Genomic DNA, 14,478 nt, shown 5'->3' with positions numbered 1-14,478 from the left:
TACAGCCTTCTCAGACTGCTTTAAACTTCTGCTCAGGACAAACTGTATTTCTCAGCCTGTTCCCTGTGCCTTGAGTTGTCCAAGAAAAGAACATTAAATTAATTATCCATGGTTATCTCCTGAACTTTAGTCCCTCTTGTTCTCACTGCTTGGGCAACTCTTAGGTGCTTTCTAAGAAATGATTTTGTATTCATCTGGCTTTGCCAATTTGGGGAAGAATTATTGGTTTGTTATAAGCTTTTTGTCCCAACTTGGAGGTTAGTTTCATAGCTACTTGCAAGTGATTTAGTATTAATTTTGCTCTAGTCACTGACAGTTGATGGTGTTTCTTTAAAATAAAAATGTACTCCTTTAATTGGTGCAAGGACATTTCAAGTTGAATTCTTTTGTCATGTGTTAAGATATTTTTCCCCCATCATTCTACTACTTCTGCTTCCCTGGTGGCTCAGACCGTAAAGAATCTGCCAGCAATGCGGAAGACCCGGGTTCAATCCCTAGGTTGGGAAGATCCCCTGGAGGAGGGCATGGCAACTCACTCCAGTATTCTTGTGTGGAGAGTCCCCATGGATGGAGGAGCCTGGCAGGCTACAGTCCATGGGGGTCACAGAGAGGGGGACACAACTAAGCGACTAAGCACAGCACATTGTTAACTGACAGCTCATTGTGGGTGATAAGTAAATTTGGGGCAATTTAAATTGTTCCAGGGACCCTGTCCCCTTGCCCTTTCTCAGGGCTCAAACAGGCTGTGACACCCACTCTTCCCCCAACGGCCCAGCTGGGGCCCATCTTTGGGCTGGGTATGGGCCATGCCCTTTGCCTGCTACTCTCTTTGCTCACCCCCAGTCCACAGCTCTCAGCCTGTGCTCTCAGAAAGCACCCTCTCTCCCAGCATTGGAGCGGGGGAGCCTCCATCATGCATTCCACCAGCTTTGTCTTTCTCTTTCTCTGAGAGCAAGTCTGTTTACAAGTGAAAGTGACGTGTATTTGAAGTTTTTCTTTAAGACCCCTGAGCTCGATCTCCTTCTGCAGGGCTTCCCTGGTGGCTCAGTGGTAAAGAATGTGCCTGCCAATGCAGGACACACGGGTTCAATCCCTGGGATGGAAAGAACCCGCATACTGCAGAGCAACTGAGTCCATGCACCACAACTACTGAGCCTGTGCTCTAGAGGCCAGGAGCTGCAACTACTGAGGCCACATGCTGCAACTACTGAAGAGAAGCCACTTCAGTGAGAAGCCCGTGCACCACAGCTGGAGAGTAGTTCCCACTCTCTGCAAATAGAGAAAAGCCCATGCTGCAACAGAGACCCAGTACAGCCAAAAATAAATAAAATCATATATATACATATATATATATATATATATATATATATATATATATGTAATATATGTATAGGCTTCCTAGTGGCTCAGACAGTAAAGAATCTGCTTGCAATGCAGGAGACCTGGGTTCGATCCCTGGGTCAGGAAGATCCCCTGGAGAAGGGAATGGCAACCCACTCCAGTATTATTGCCTAGAGGATTCTATGGACAGAGGAGCCTGGTGGGTTACAGTCCATGGGGTTGCAACTAGAAAAAAGCCCATGCAGCAGCAAAGACCCAGAGGAGCCAAAAATAAATAAATAAAATTGTATATATACATATGTATGTATATGTAAAGAACTCTGACCTCAGGGGCAAGGGAGTGGCAGTGGGGCTTCCAGGGATAGCTTGAAAGTCAGGATTGAGGGGCTAGTCATGTGGTAGGAGGGCTGAGAGAGGAAGGAAGTGAGAAAAGGAAAGAAGAAAGACACTCCCTTAACAGTCTGGCAGCCTGGCTAGGCGGGTCCAGCATGAGGAGAGATGGAATCCTTGTCTCCTGAGGAGACGGGACAGAAGCTCAGCTTTGGAAAGTGTTATGCATTGAATTTTGTTAGCAGCTCTGATTGGGGCCTTATCTGGACAGCTCTTCTCAGCCTTGGAGTGAGGGTGAGGGTTAAAGAACAAACCTAAATTGAGACCCAGGAAGGTAGTGACACTTGGTGCTCTCTATGTCTTTCCAGGTGACAGGATGAATAGCAAGCTGCCAATTTCAAAGGAGAAAAATTGTCCAGAAGAACTCCCAGGGGCCAATCTTCAGGTTGGCAACATGGGCCAGGTAACCGGGCAGTCGGAGGAAACACTTGAGCACAGACAGAAAAATGCCTGTTGTCCACAGACAAGTTCCAGCAGGGGTGACCCTCCTGAGGAGAAAGGCCAAGGCAGCTCCCCAGGTGAGGGAAGAGAGATGCAGGGAAGCAGCTGCGGAGGTAAGCAGGATTTGGTTGTAAGGCAGCCGAGTTTCAAAGACACGGAGAGGCGGTTCTTGTGTCAGCAGTGTGGGAAATCCTTTACCCGGAACTCCAGCCTTGTCAAGCACCAAGTCATCCATAGTGGCGTGAAGCCCTTTAAGTGTGGTGAGTGTGGGAGACATTTTCAGCACAAGTTCTCACTCACGGAGCACCAGCGCACCCACAGCGGTGAGAAGCACTATACATGTGGTGAGTGTGGAAAGACTTTCACACGTGGCTCCAGCCTCATGAAACACCAGATTATCCACACTGGCGAGAAGCCCTATGGGTGTGATGAATGTGGGAAACGCTTTGGGCGCAAATTCACACTCACGGAGCACCAGCGCATCCACAGCGGTGAGCGGCCCTACTCCTGTGATGTGTGTGGCAAGGCCTTCACCAGGAGCTCCAACTTAATTGAGCACCAACGCACGCACAGCAGTGAGAAGCCCTACACATGCAGCCAGTGCCCAAAAGCCTTCAAGGGCATCTCCCAGCTCATTCACCACCAGCGTGTCCACAAGGAAGAGAAGCCATTCATGTGCAAGGAGTGCGGAAAGGCCTTCCGGGGGCATTCAGGCCTCAGCCAGCACCGCCCGGTGCACACCGGTGAGAAGCCCTATGAGTGCAGTGAGTGTGGGAAGACCTTCAGCCGGCGATTCAACCTCCTCAACCACCAGATAGTGCACATTGAGAAGAGACCTTACGTGTGTCAAGAGTGCGGAAAGGCGTTCCACCACAGTTCTGCCTTCCTGAAGCACTGGCGCACCCACAGCCGCCCACAGCCCTGTGCCTGCGGCCACTGTGATGACTGCAACCAGGCCTCCAAGGAGAAACCACAGCCTGACCAGCAGCCGAGAATTCACCAGAACCTCTTGGAAGGGAACAACTCAAGAGATGGACCTGGCCTGCCAGGACCTCCAAAGAGCCACTGCAGAGTCCCTCCCAGAGAATGAGAATCACCTTCAAGACTCCAGCTGTGCCACTGCCCCAGCACTGCCATCTGACTGGGTGCTCTGCAGGAAGGCTGACTTTAAGATGAGCCCTCCTAGTCCCCCTCCCTTCCCTCGTTGATGATGCAGTTGTACCCCAGAGACTGCACCGAAGACTGGCCCCTTATCACATTTGTATTCCTCACTGGAGCAGCTGAAAATGCCCTTGCCCCTTGTGCCTGGGGCCTGCGTGCTGTGGGTGGGAGGGAGCGAGTGCTTTGAGTTAAGTAGTGACCCATATCATCTCATAGGGGGCCTTCACTTCATCCCAAGAGTTGTTAGTGTTTTCAGGTAGAAGACACAAAGAGCACTTTAATCCTTTAAAAGCTTAGTAGTGGAAGGGACTTGGCAGCACTCAAAATTGTGGGCTCCACATCGAGGCTGTGGCTGGACTGTGACATCACCTAAAATTCATCAGAAATGGTCTGAGAAAGGACTCAGAGACTGCGATGGTAAACTGCTCGTGCCCTCTTTGTGTGCCCACACGTCAGCCCACGGAGAGTGGCATCTCCCCAGGGGGTAATTCACAGGACACCCTGCTTTTGTGCTGAGCAGTGGCCCATACTTTTTCCAGGCCATTTGACTTTGTGCCTGAAAGCCGCAGCCTCCCACGGGCACCGCCAGCTGCTTCCAGGAGAAGCAGCACCCAGGACCCATCTTTTTGGAGCTCGGGGGATTTGGGAGGACAGCTTCCCTGGGCCCTTCAAAGAGGATGAGGCCTGGGGACTCTCGGCTTCCCCTCTCAGAGAGAGGAGCCCTTGGGCTCAGGTCCCTCCCAACTGCCACCAGCTGCCCTGCTGCCTTTCATCTCCTACCCGCACCCTGGCTCACCCCACCCACTGCCTCCAGATTCAGCCTGCAAGGGCCGGGCTGGTCTGTCTGCTCCTCCTCCCCACCCTCAGTGCCTAAAGCGCCCAACTTAAGTTGCTTCTCCCCCTGAAACAGCAGCCCCTCATGCCTAGTGCTGATCAGGAGGAAAGCAGGCCAGGTTAGGAATTTGCACAGAGCAAGCCCAGTAATGGCTCTTGCTTTCACATGATGTTTGTTACAATATTAGAGGTTCAGTTGCTTTCGATGTTTCTGCATTCAGGTGTAATGTAAGTCATAGTAGAAATTTTTGCTATAGGGGAGTGTCAGGGAATCGCCCCTTAAATAAGAATCCTTCCAACCCTCTCAGAAGACCTCAGGAAGGAGAAAGGGGCCTACCTCAGGCCTGACGGTCAATTAGCTTGCTGGCAAGCCTGGCTCGTCTTCTCACCCCCTCCCCTATCCCTGCAGAGACAGGGTGAAGCCTTCAAATGGCACTTTACTGCAAGCCACCCTCTGCCCACCCTACCCACAGAGACTCTGCAGGGGAGAGTTTGTGCTGCCTGGGGGGAAGTTGCTGGCAGGTCTGGATTGTTCTGCCCACACTGTCCCCAGAGCTGGGACCAGGAATTCTGCCCCTTGCCCTTCTCAGCCCTGCATCCCAGTTGGATCGCCACCTGCCAGCCCCCTTCATCACCCGCCAGGGTCTTTGGCTCAGTCACACGGGCTGCCAGAGGGCAGGCAGGTGGTGGGTGTGCTGGAGATTTCCCCCTCTGGGCCTCTGAGAAGCACGTACTTCCCCTGCCAGAAACTGGGCTTGGAAATGTAGGGCTCCTGCACATGCTGCTTGGAGCGCCCACTGCTTGAACGACTCTGAAAGTGAGAGGGAGAGAAGGAGATAGAGATCGAGTCATTTCATACAGTTATATGACCATCACTTGTACACATTTGTGACTTAGGAAAAGTTCTTTAGTTGTTGTAACTTGCTTTTATTTCAGCCTCTTTTTGCTCTGTGTGTCACGTTGTCTTTGAGCCCAGCATTTAGTAAATATTTGTGAAATGAATCTTGTCCCCTTAGCACATTGACCTCAGGTTTTAGACCACAGTTGGCTCCAACCTTACCTTTTGGCAGTGGAAAGTATTTGCAGCTTTGGATTTTCCACTAGAAAAAGACATTTTAAAGGAGTGTTGTCTTTGGACTCTGTGGTGAGGTCACTGGGAAGTGTGTTGTTCGTCTGAGGTGCCAGACAATCTGTCTTAAGGCAGCAGGGCTTCAGGAAGCCCATCCCCACAAAGGGCAGGGGATAGGGGCCTGAGGCCATGTGCTTGGGCTCTGGTCCCCTTTTTGTTCAGCTGAGGACCCAGGATAGGGGCAACAATTGCTTCATGACGGACCCGGAAGGAGCGTAAATCCATGCACAATGCTATCCATTTCCATCGCTCTAGAAAGTGAATGGCTTCACTCCTATGGGTCAGTAACCAACTTTTAATAAAGAAAAGGTGTATCTCCCCAGTACAGCATCATCCCATTGGTTCCACTGGATAAGCTGACTAAATTTTGAACGTGAGCACCTTTTTTTACCTTGGTACCCACCTAGAGATGACTAGATACTGGGGGTACAGGTGGTGATGTCTGATTTTTCAACAGAAAGTGGACTTGCCTGGAGAGATGCAAGCAGAGATGCCAGGAACGTGTGCTCTGGTCTCAGTGCCCTGAAAGGCTCCAGGGTTTCTAAGTGCTTACCCAGATATATGACATGTATAAGTGATGCATCTTTGGTTTGGCATTTCTCCATTTCATCTCACTCCTCTTCATTAGATTTTCACGCCTCTTCATTAGCACATGTGGTGGTAATCAATCGGGTATTCATCAGGAACTAAACGGGTATCACATGGAATCATCCAGAGTGTCCAGAGAGGATGCTTGCTATTTGCCTTCTACCATGCTTTGAAATCGGGCTCCCCTCTCGCTAGGTGGGGAACTGCAATTGTGGCCCGCACTTGCTTTCTGATGACGACTGGAGTGTAAAAGCTGAGACTGTTGGGGAATGTCTTGCCTGCTTTTCACCACCTGCCCCCCAACAAAATTCACACTCCACACTTCTGGACTGGGCTTCAGCTCCGAAGATGACCCTGTCGGATGCTGGATCAGCCTGTAGCACATGATTTGCTCTTCCAAATTTGGGACACTTTTTAAGAGCTGTTTAAGTGCTGCGGCAGTATCTTCTCATAACTGGTCAACTGTCCCAACGGAATTATTTGACTTTGGGTGTAAACAAATAAGGAAGGTCTGGGTGTTGGTTTGAAGTAACAGCAGTTTGGTGAAAGGTCTCAGGAAAGGGTGCTGACCTAGACTGGGGGAGGGGGAGCCAAGACAGTGTGTCTGGGCGTGAAGGGAAGCCAGGACCCCTCCAAGCGGAGCTGCATAGAGACCAAGGGCAGCCACCCAAGGCCACTGGGACTCCTAGAACAGGAAGGCAGAGCACCCCATCAGTGACCTGGTGTCTTAGACCTTTTGCTTACATTGCCTGCAAGGCTTGTTCCCCTTTGTGAAGCTGCCTGGTGCCTGAGAAGGGGGCTCAGGATTCTGTTGCCATTGTTGTTGAATGTCCTTAGTTTCTAACTCTTTACTGGATGGCTTCCCCCTCACTCTTGGGGCTGGTTCTGGCCCATGCTGTGGCAGCCTAGGGGAAGCAGGATGCCCAGGCTGGAGGCAACTCCCTGTGAACAGTTCCAGAGGGGCCAGGACCCTGCTTTTGCCATTCCTGCCTCGGTAGGGGGACACGGCAGCTTTCAGTTCAGGATGCTGAGTCTTTCCCTGGTTAGGTAGCAAAGTGCTGTGTGGAGGTCAGGGTAGAACTTAGTACCAGGTGAACTTTGAAGACGAGTAGAGATCATGGGATTTCTGGGAGGATGGAGGGCTTTCTGTAGGGCAGACATGGGGTAAAGAGTCATTAGAACCAGTGCACAAACAGCTAGGAGTGTCAGACGAAGAAGCGTGGTCTATAGCTGGCTCCTGAAGAAGAGCAGTTTTTTGTAACATGAGAGAATTATTCTAAGATCAAGGAAGAAAAAAGTTGCAGATGATAACTGCTAGAGTTTGTGAATTTACACATTGAAGACCACTAAGTGTACACTGGAGTCATCTAGACAGTTCTGAAGAATTTTCCATGCAGAAAGTGGACAAAAGGACAGAGTACTGGAGGGGCGGGGAAGGGCAGACAGGAGTGGCCAAATTTGCAAAGCACCCTGGGTCGTGGCTTGCTGCCATTTATTCCCTCAAGTCAGTTCCCACTTGTACCTGTACTTAGATGGTTTCCTCTTGTGCTAGCCACAGTGTGTCCATGACATCACAACACAAGGGTCCTCTAGGATTTGAAGGTTGCTGGTTCATCTTTCAAAACCTGCACATATTCAGAGTGTACAATTGGATGAGTTTTGATACATATCCACCTGTAAAACCACAGCAGTGAAGATGGTGAATGTATGTCCATCACCCCAAAAAGTTACCTTGTATGCCCCAGTGCTCACTCCTTCCTACCCCTTCTTGCCACCCCCGCTTCTCACAGCGATTGTTCTTCCTGTCACTCCACATTGGTTTGCCTTTTCTAGAATTCTGTGTAATTGAAATCTTGCCTGACTCTCAGCATAATGACTTTGAAGTTCATCCAGGTTGTTGTGTAAGTTCTTCATTTTTTAATCACTAAGTACTAGTCTTATTGTCTGAATGGATCAAAATGATTTTGGTACATTCTTGGGTTTTCCAAGCTTTGGCCTATACAAATAAACCTGCTGTGAAGTTTTGTGTGCAATTTTTTGTGTGGACAGATGTTTTCCTTTCTCCCGCATATATAGCTAGGAGTGGAATTGCTGGGTCACATAGTAAGTCTATGTTTAACTGTTTGAGGAACTGCCAAAGTGTTTTCCAAAGCAGTTGCACCATGCTACCTTCCCACCAGAAATGTATGAGGGGTCCAACTTTGCACATCATCCCAATACTTGTTTTTGTCCATCTTTGTGATTCCAGACATCCTGGTGGGTTGAAGTGGGATCATGTTGTAGTTCTGATTTGCATTTTCCTGATGATTAATGATGTTGAGCAACTTTTTACAACCTCATCAGCCAGTCATATATCTTAACTGGGCAATGTGTGTGTTTATATTTTTTTACTTTTTTTTGGCTGCACTATGGAGCTTACAGAATCTCAGATTCCTGACCAGGGATTGAACCCAGGCCTTCCACAGTGAAAGCGCTGAGTCCTAACTGCTGGACCACCAGGGAATTCCCCATTTTTTTTTAACTTGGGCTGTCTTGTTATTTAATGTAAGAGTTCTAGATACAAGTCCTTTGTCAGATACTTGTATTGAAGATATTCCTCCCAGACTGTGGCTTCCCTTTTCTTTTTTTTTTTCTTTTTCCCTTTTCATTTTCATAGCTGTTTCTTGATGAGAAGGAATGGTTTTATCTTGATGAAGTCAAATTTATGAATTTTTAAATTTTATAGCTTGCACTCTTCATATCACAGTTAAGAAATCTTTTCAAAACTTGAGCCACTAAGATTTGATCCTCAATTTTCTTTTTCTTTTTTTTTCCCAATGTTCTTAAACAAGTTGTATAGTTTTGTTGTTCAGTCGCTCAGTTATGTCCGACTCTGCAACCCCATGGACTGCAGCACACCACACCTCCCTGTCCTTCACCATCTCCCAGAGCTTGCTCAATCTTAAGTCCACCGAGTCAGTGATGCCATCCAACCATTTCGTCCTCCGTTGTCCCCTTCTCCTCCTGCCCACAGTCTTTCCCAGCATCAGGGTCTTTTCAAATGAGTCAGCTCTTCGCATCAGGTGGCCAAAGTATTGGAGCTTCAGCTTCAGTCCTTCCTATGAATATTCAGTGTTGATTTCCTTTAGGATTGACTGGTTTGATCTCCTTGCTGTACAAGGGACTCTCAAGAGTCTTCTCTAACACCACAGTTTAAAAGCATCAATTCTTTGGCACTCAGCGCTTATGGTCCAACTCTGACATCCATACATACATGACTACTGGAAAAACCATAGCTTTGATTATATGAACCTTTGTCAGCAAAGTAATGTCTCTGCTTTTTAATACACTGCCTAAGTTTGTCATAGCTTTTCTTCCAAGGAGTAAGTGTCTTTTAATTTCATGGCTGCAGTCACCGTCCGAAGCGATCTTGGAGCCCAAGAAAATAAAGCCTGTCACTATTTCCATTGTTTCCCCATCTATTTGCCATGAAGTGTTGGGACCAGATGCCATGATCTTAGTTTTTTGAATATTGAGTTTTAAGTCAGCTTTTTCACTCTCTTCTTTCACTTTCCTCAAGAGGCTCTTTCTTTAGTTTCTTTTTGCTTTCTGCCGTTAGGGTGGTGACATATGCATATCTGAGGTTATTGATATTTCTCCCGGCAATCTTGATACCAGCTTGTGCTTCATCCAGCCTGGCATTTCACATGATGTACTCTGCATATATGTTAAATAAGCAGGGTGACAATATACAGCCTTGACGCACTTTTGTTATAGAAGTTGCATAGTCTTAGTTTTTACATTTAGGTCCATAATCCATTTCATTAACTTTGTGTATGGTGTGGGTCAATTCACAATTCATTTTTTCTATATAGATATCTAGTTTTTTTCAGATCCATCTGCTAGACACCTGTCATTGGATTTGAGACCCACCTGGCTAATCCAGGATGACCTCATCTCAAGATTTGTCATATAATTATATCTGCAGAGACCCTTTCTCCAAATAAGGTCACATCCACCAAGTCTAAGAATTGGCATATCGAGGTCCCCGTAGAGCCCAGACAAGAACATAGTGGAACCCAGGGAGCTGGTGGAGGGATGAGGGCAGTGGGCAGGGGGCAGCAGGTAGGGCTCAGAGGTCATAATGAGAATCTCAAACATGCCAAGCCTCTAGGCCAGGGTTCCAAGGAGCAGGAGCTGGATTGTCACTGACGCTCACCACTCAGCTGATGTGTGCCCTGCCCTGGGTTCAATCCATCCTCCTGGCACAACTGTTCTGTGTCCATTTTACAGAGGGAGAAACTGAGGCCACCCTGTGAAGTCCTGTCTGCTGGTCACAGAGTTGGGGAACAGGGTGGGTAGGGGCAGGGCCCAGCACCCAGGCTCTTCCCCTTGGCAAAGTCCCCACACATCACCAAGAGTCAAGGCTCTGTCCCAACTGCTGGGTACCTCTCACCACCTCCAGGGTAAGCACATGTAGAGGAAAGGTCAACAATTCATTGCTCACTCTTTCTCCACGAGCAGGATTTCCAGCTTCTCAACCAGATGCCCCCTGGCAGGCAGGTGAGAGGCTCCATGCGGTCAGGGGATGAGTTTTCAGTATCTCCTTTGTTTGTTGGAGAAGGAAATGGTAACCCACTCCAGTACTCCTGGAAAATTCCATGGATGGAGGAGCCTTGTATGCTACAGTCCATGGTGTCGCAAAGAGTCAAACACAACTGAGCAACTTCAGTTTCACTTTTGTTTTTTTTAATCCAAATTAAATGGAAGGTTATACAGCTTCCCTGACCCCGTGTAGCCTCTCACATGCCACGGTCACTGGCCAGCCTTCTGCGGGGCTGCCCACTCCTCGTGCCCACCCTCCCCACAGGCTTTTCCTCACCTGGTTACGGGCCAGGCCCCCAACCCCACCCCAGGCTTCTGCCAACACTGATGGGGTCCACTGACCACTATGGGTAACAACCTGAGCTAGGCCTTTCTAAAGATGCACCATCTCGCCTTGGGAAGGCCTACCAGCTGGCATTGTCCAGAGCACTCCCTTTCCCCCCGAGCCCCGGTTATGCCCAGATTGGTGGCCAAGGCGGAGAAATGGCAGGGAAGCCGGCCAGAGAAGGGACAATCCCCTGTGGGTGGGCCTTTGGGAGGTCATGTGCTTCATTCAGCAGAGAGCAGCCGCATGAGCAGAGTCCACACAACTCATCAGACACCCAAGTGTCCCCAGAGAGGCGAGTCGTGTGGGGCAGTAGCTGGGAAGCCACAAGGCAGCCCGAGGGCAGCAGGCAGGGCTGTGGGAGGCCTGCAAGCTGAGATTTGCGGTGGAAAGACTGTGGGAAAGCCTCAGCCAAGCTGCTGGAAGGAAACCTTTCTGCCCTCCCTTTCTTTAGACCATTACGGAGATCCACCTCCCCTTTGTGAACCCTGGAGCTGGCCCGCCTCCTGCCAGCCTTACAGTTCAGGAAGGCTCTTCTTAAGGGCCCTGGAGTCACCTCTTTGAAATGCAAATCTTCAGGCAGAGAGAAAGCTTTCTGGTCCTGAGGATAAAGGCAGTTCCCAGCACAGAGGGCCACTCAGATCACCAGGAGTCTTGGGAAGGACTGCCTGACTTAAAAGACTGAGGATTCCTTCTGGCTTTGTGATGGGAAAACAATGAAAACAGTGACAGGGTTTATTTTGGGGGGCTCCAAAATCACTGCAGATGGTGATTACAGCCATGAAATGAAAAGACGCTTGCTCCTTGGAAGAAAACCTATAACCAACCTAGACAGCATATTGAAGAGCAGACATTACTTTGTCCATCTAGTCAAAGCTATGGTTTTTCCAGCAGTCATGTATGGATGTGAGAGTTGGACTATAAAGAAAGTTGAGTGCTGAAGAATGGATGCTTTTGAACTGTGGTGTTGGAGAAGACTCTTGAGAGTCCCTTGGACTGCAAGGAGATCCAACCAGTCCATCCTAAAGGAAACCAGTCCTGAATATACATTGGAAGGGCTGATGCTGAAGGTAAAACTCCAATACTTTGGCCACCTGATGTGAAGAACTGATTCATTGGTAAAGACCCTGATGCTAGGAAAGATTGAAGGCAAGAGAAGGGGAAAACAGAGGATGAGATAGTTGGATGGCATCACTGACATGATGGACATGAGTTTGAGCAAGCTCCAGGAGTTGGTGATAGACAGGGAAGCCTGGCATGCTGCAGTCCATAGAGTCACAAAGAGTCGGACACAACTGAGTAACTGAACTGAACTGAGGAGTGAAGTTGTTTGCTTTCATTTCTACTTTTGTGGAGAGGACTGTGGGTGGGCAGGATCCAGGAGCAGGGAGCCTAAAGTGGGAGGACGTGGATCTGAGGTCTGGGGCCCACCCTCCCCTACTGGACTCTCTGGGACTGTGATGATTTGTCTACACAGTGGGTGGGCTCCCCAAGTTTGAAACCAGATTGATTACCACAAACCAGGGCATTGCCTATTGAACATTCCTGAAATCCCAGAAAAACCTCTTAGAAGCTTCAGAATATAAGGAACCAGTGACAATAGAAATGGATTGTTGACTGAAAAAAAAAAGCAAAACCTAAAAGTTGAGAATTATGTTGTATTTGGGGCCATTACTGAGGATTATAGTCCAGGAGAAAGCCTTTCAGAGAGCTCTGAGAAACTGTTACAGAGAGGTCAAGGAGGAGCCAGATTTTGCTTCAAAACAACAAAATTGTAGTCAAACACCAAAAAATTGCTGCTAATCACCAAAAACAGACACTGCAAGTTAATGAATTTCATGCTTTTCTATGTGGGGGAGAGATTCAAGGGTCTGGGCTCATTGATATCATTCCCTTGATACACACATTAACTATCTAGGATCAGTATCCTATTTTTCTCCATCCTGAATTCCTCTCAGGATACACAGTACTGGGGCAGCTGCAGTGGCTGATGGCTTGATCACTGGCATAACTTCTTGTTTACTGAGATGGCAGGCAACTCTGGAAGCTGGAATCTGGGGCCACATGCAGGCCAGGGGTTCCTGTCCCAGCCACAGCCACTCACCCAGCAAGGGAAGAAACTGTCTACACAGCACACAGGGCAGAAGCCTCAGGAAAGAAGAGGAGATGAAGGAATCAGTGGTGGGTGGTGACTTTGCAAACCATGTGGGTCCATCTCCACAGACAAGGTAAAGCACATAGAACAAGGCTGTGGAGCAGTCATTGTGCCGGCAGGTTTCTGTGTCAAGTTGGCTAGGCTAGGGTTCCCAGTGTTCAGTCAAGGCATCCCTCTAGATGTCACTGTGAAGGGATTTTTGAGATGAGATTAACAGGGAAACATCAGAGAAGGCAATGGCACCCCACTCCAGTACTCCTGCCTGGAAAATCCCTTGGACGGAGGAGCCTGGTAGGCTTCAGCCCATGGGGTCGCTATGAGTCAGACACGACTTCACTTTTACTTTTCACTTTCATGCATTGGAGAAGGAAATGGCAACCCACTCCAGTGTTCTTGCCTGGAGAATCCCAGGGACGGGGGAGCCTGGTGGGCTCCCGTCTATGGGGTCACACAGAGTCGGACATGACTGAAGTGACTTAGCATAACAGGGAAACATAGTTAGCAACTGAGAAAGCAGGTCAGTCTACATAATGTGGGTGGGCTGCATACAATCAGCTGAAAGCCTGATGACAAAAACACCGAGGTCATCCGAAGAGGAAGGGATTCTGCCTCCAAATGGCCTTTGGACCAATCTGCTACTCCTCCCTGAGTCTCTGGCCCGATGGCTCATTCTGCAGACTTCAGAGTTGCCAGCCCCCAGATATATATAAGCCGATTCCATATGTACACATATCTAGAGCTCTCCAACTTGTCCTGTTTCTCAGAAGCACCCTGACTGCTACAGTCATAAAGCCATACGAATACATGGCAACTAAGTGCTCAGAGAAAAACTACTAGACAGGTGGGATGATGTCAGTAAAATACAATGATAATGGAGTATTTTAATACTGTATCACAGGGTTGGGCTGATCTAGTGGACAAAAAAAAAGGAGAAATTCAATAGTGCAATTATCAAACTAGATTCTAGAGAAATAGTGAAAAGCACACATCTCAGAGGACATTAATTTTTTTCAGTCTGTTGGGCATTTTAAATGTTTCATGCATTTGACCTCTATTATTGGTTGAATTCGGAGAGGGCAATGCCACCCCACTCCAGTACTTTTGCCTAGAAAATCCCATGGACAGAGGAGCCTGGTTGGCTGCAGTCCATGGGGTTGCTAGAGTCGGACACGACTGAGCGACTTCACTTTCACTTTTCACTTTCATGCATTGGAGAAGGAAATGGCAACCCACTCCAGTGTTCTTGCCTGGAGAATCCCAGGGACGGGGGAGCCTGATGAGCTGCCGTCTATGGGGTCGCACAGAGTCAGACACGACTGAAGCGACTTAGCAGCAGCAGCAGCAGCATTGGTTGAATTCTGTTAAGAGTCCTAACCCCCAGAACTTTAGCACATGACCTTTGGAGACCAGGATTCACAGAGATGTTCAAGTACAGATGAGGTCAGTAGGGTGTGTCCTACTCCAACAGGACTGGGCCTTTATAAAAAGGGGACATTACAATTTGTAGTACTTTGTTAAAACTGCCCTAGA

General features: G+C 48.5%; 1 protein-coding gene across 1 annotated transcript; it reads left to right on the top strand.

The window, feature by feature from the left end:
* Positions 1–2,045: 2,045 nt before the first annotated feature.
* ZFP92 (ZFP92 zinc finger protein) lies at positions 2,046–7,916 on the top strand. Its single transcript, XM_027534849.1, has one exon. The coding sequence runs from the start codon at positions 2,048–2,050 to the stop codon at positions 3,260–3,262; it is 1,215 nt and encodes a 404-aa protein (XP_027390650.1). The 5' UTR covers positions 2,046–2,047; the 3' UTR covers positions 3,263–7,916.
* Positions 7,917–14,478: the final 6,562 nt, after the last annotated feature.

The sequence above is a fragment of the Bos indicus x Bos taurus genome, chromosome X (assembly GCF_003369695.1).
Source record: "Bos indicus x Bos taurus breed Angus x Brahman F1 hybrid chromosome X, Bos_hybrid_MaternalHap_v2.0, whole genome shotgun sequence".
Lineage (NCBI taxonomy): Eukaryota > Metazoa > Chordata > Mammalia > Artiodactyla > Bovidae > Bos > Bos indicus x Bos taurus.
This window is presented reverse-complemented; position numbering and strand designations above follow the sequence as displayed.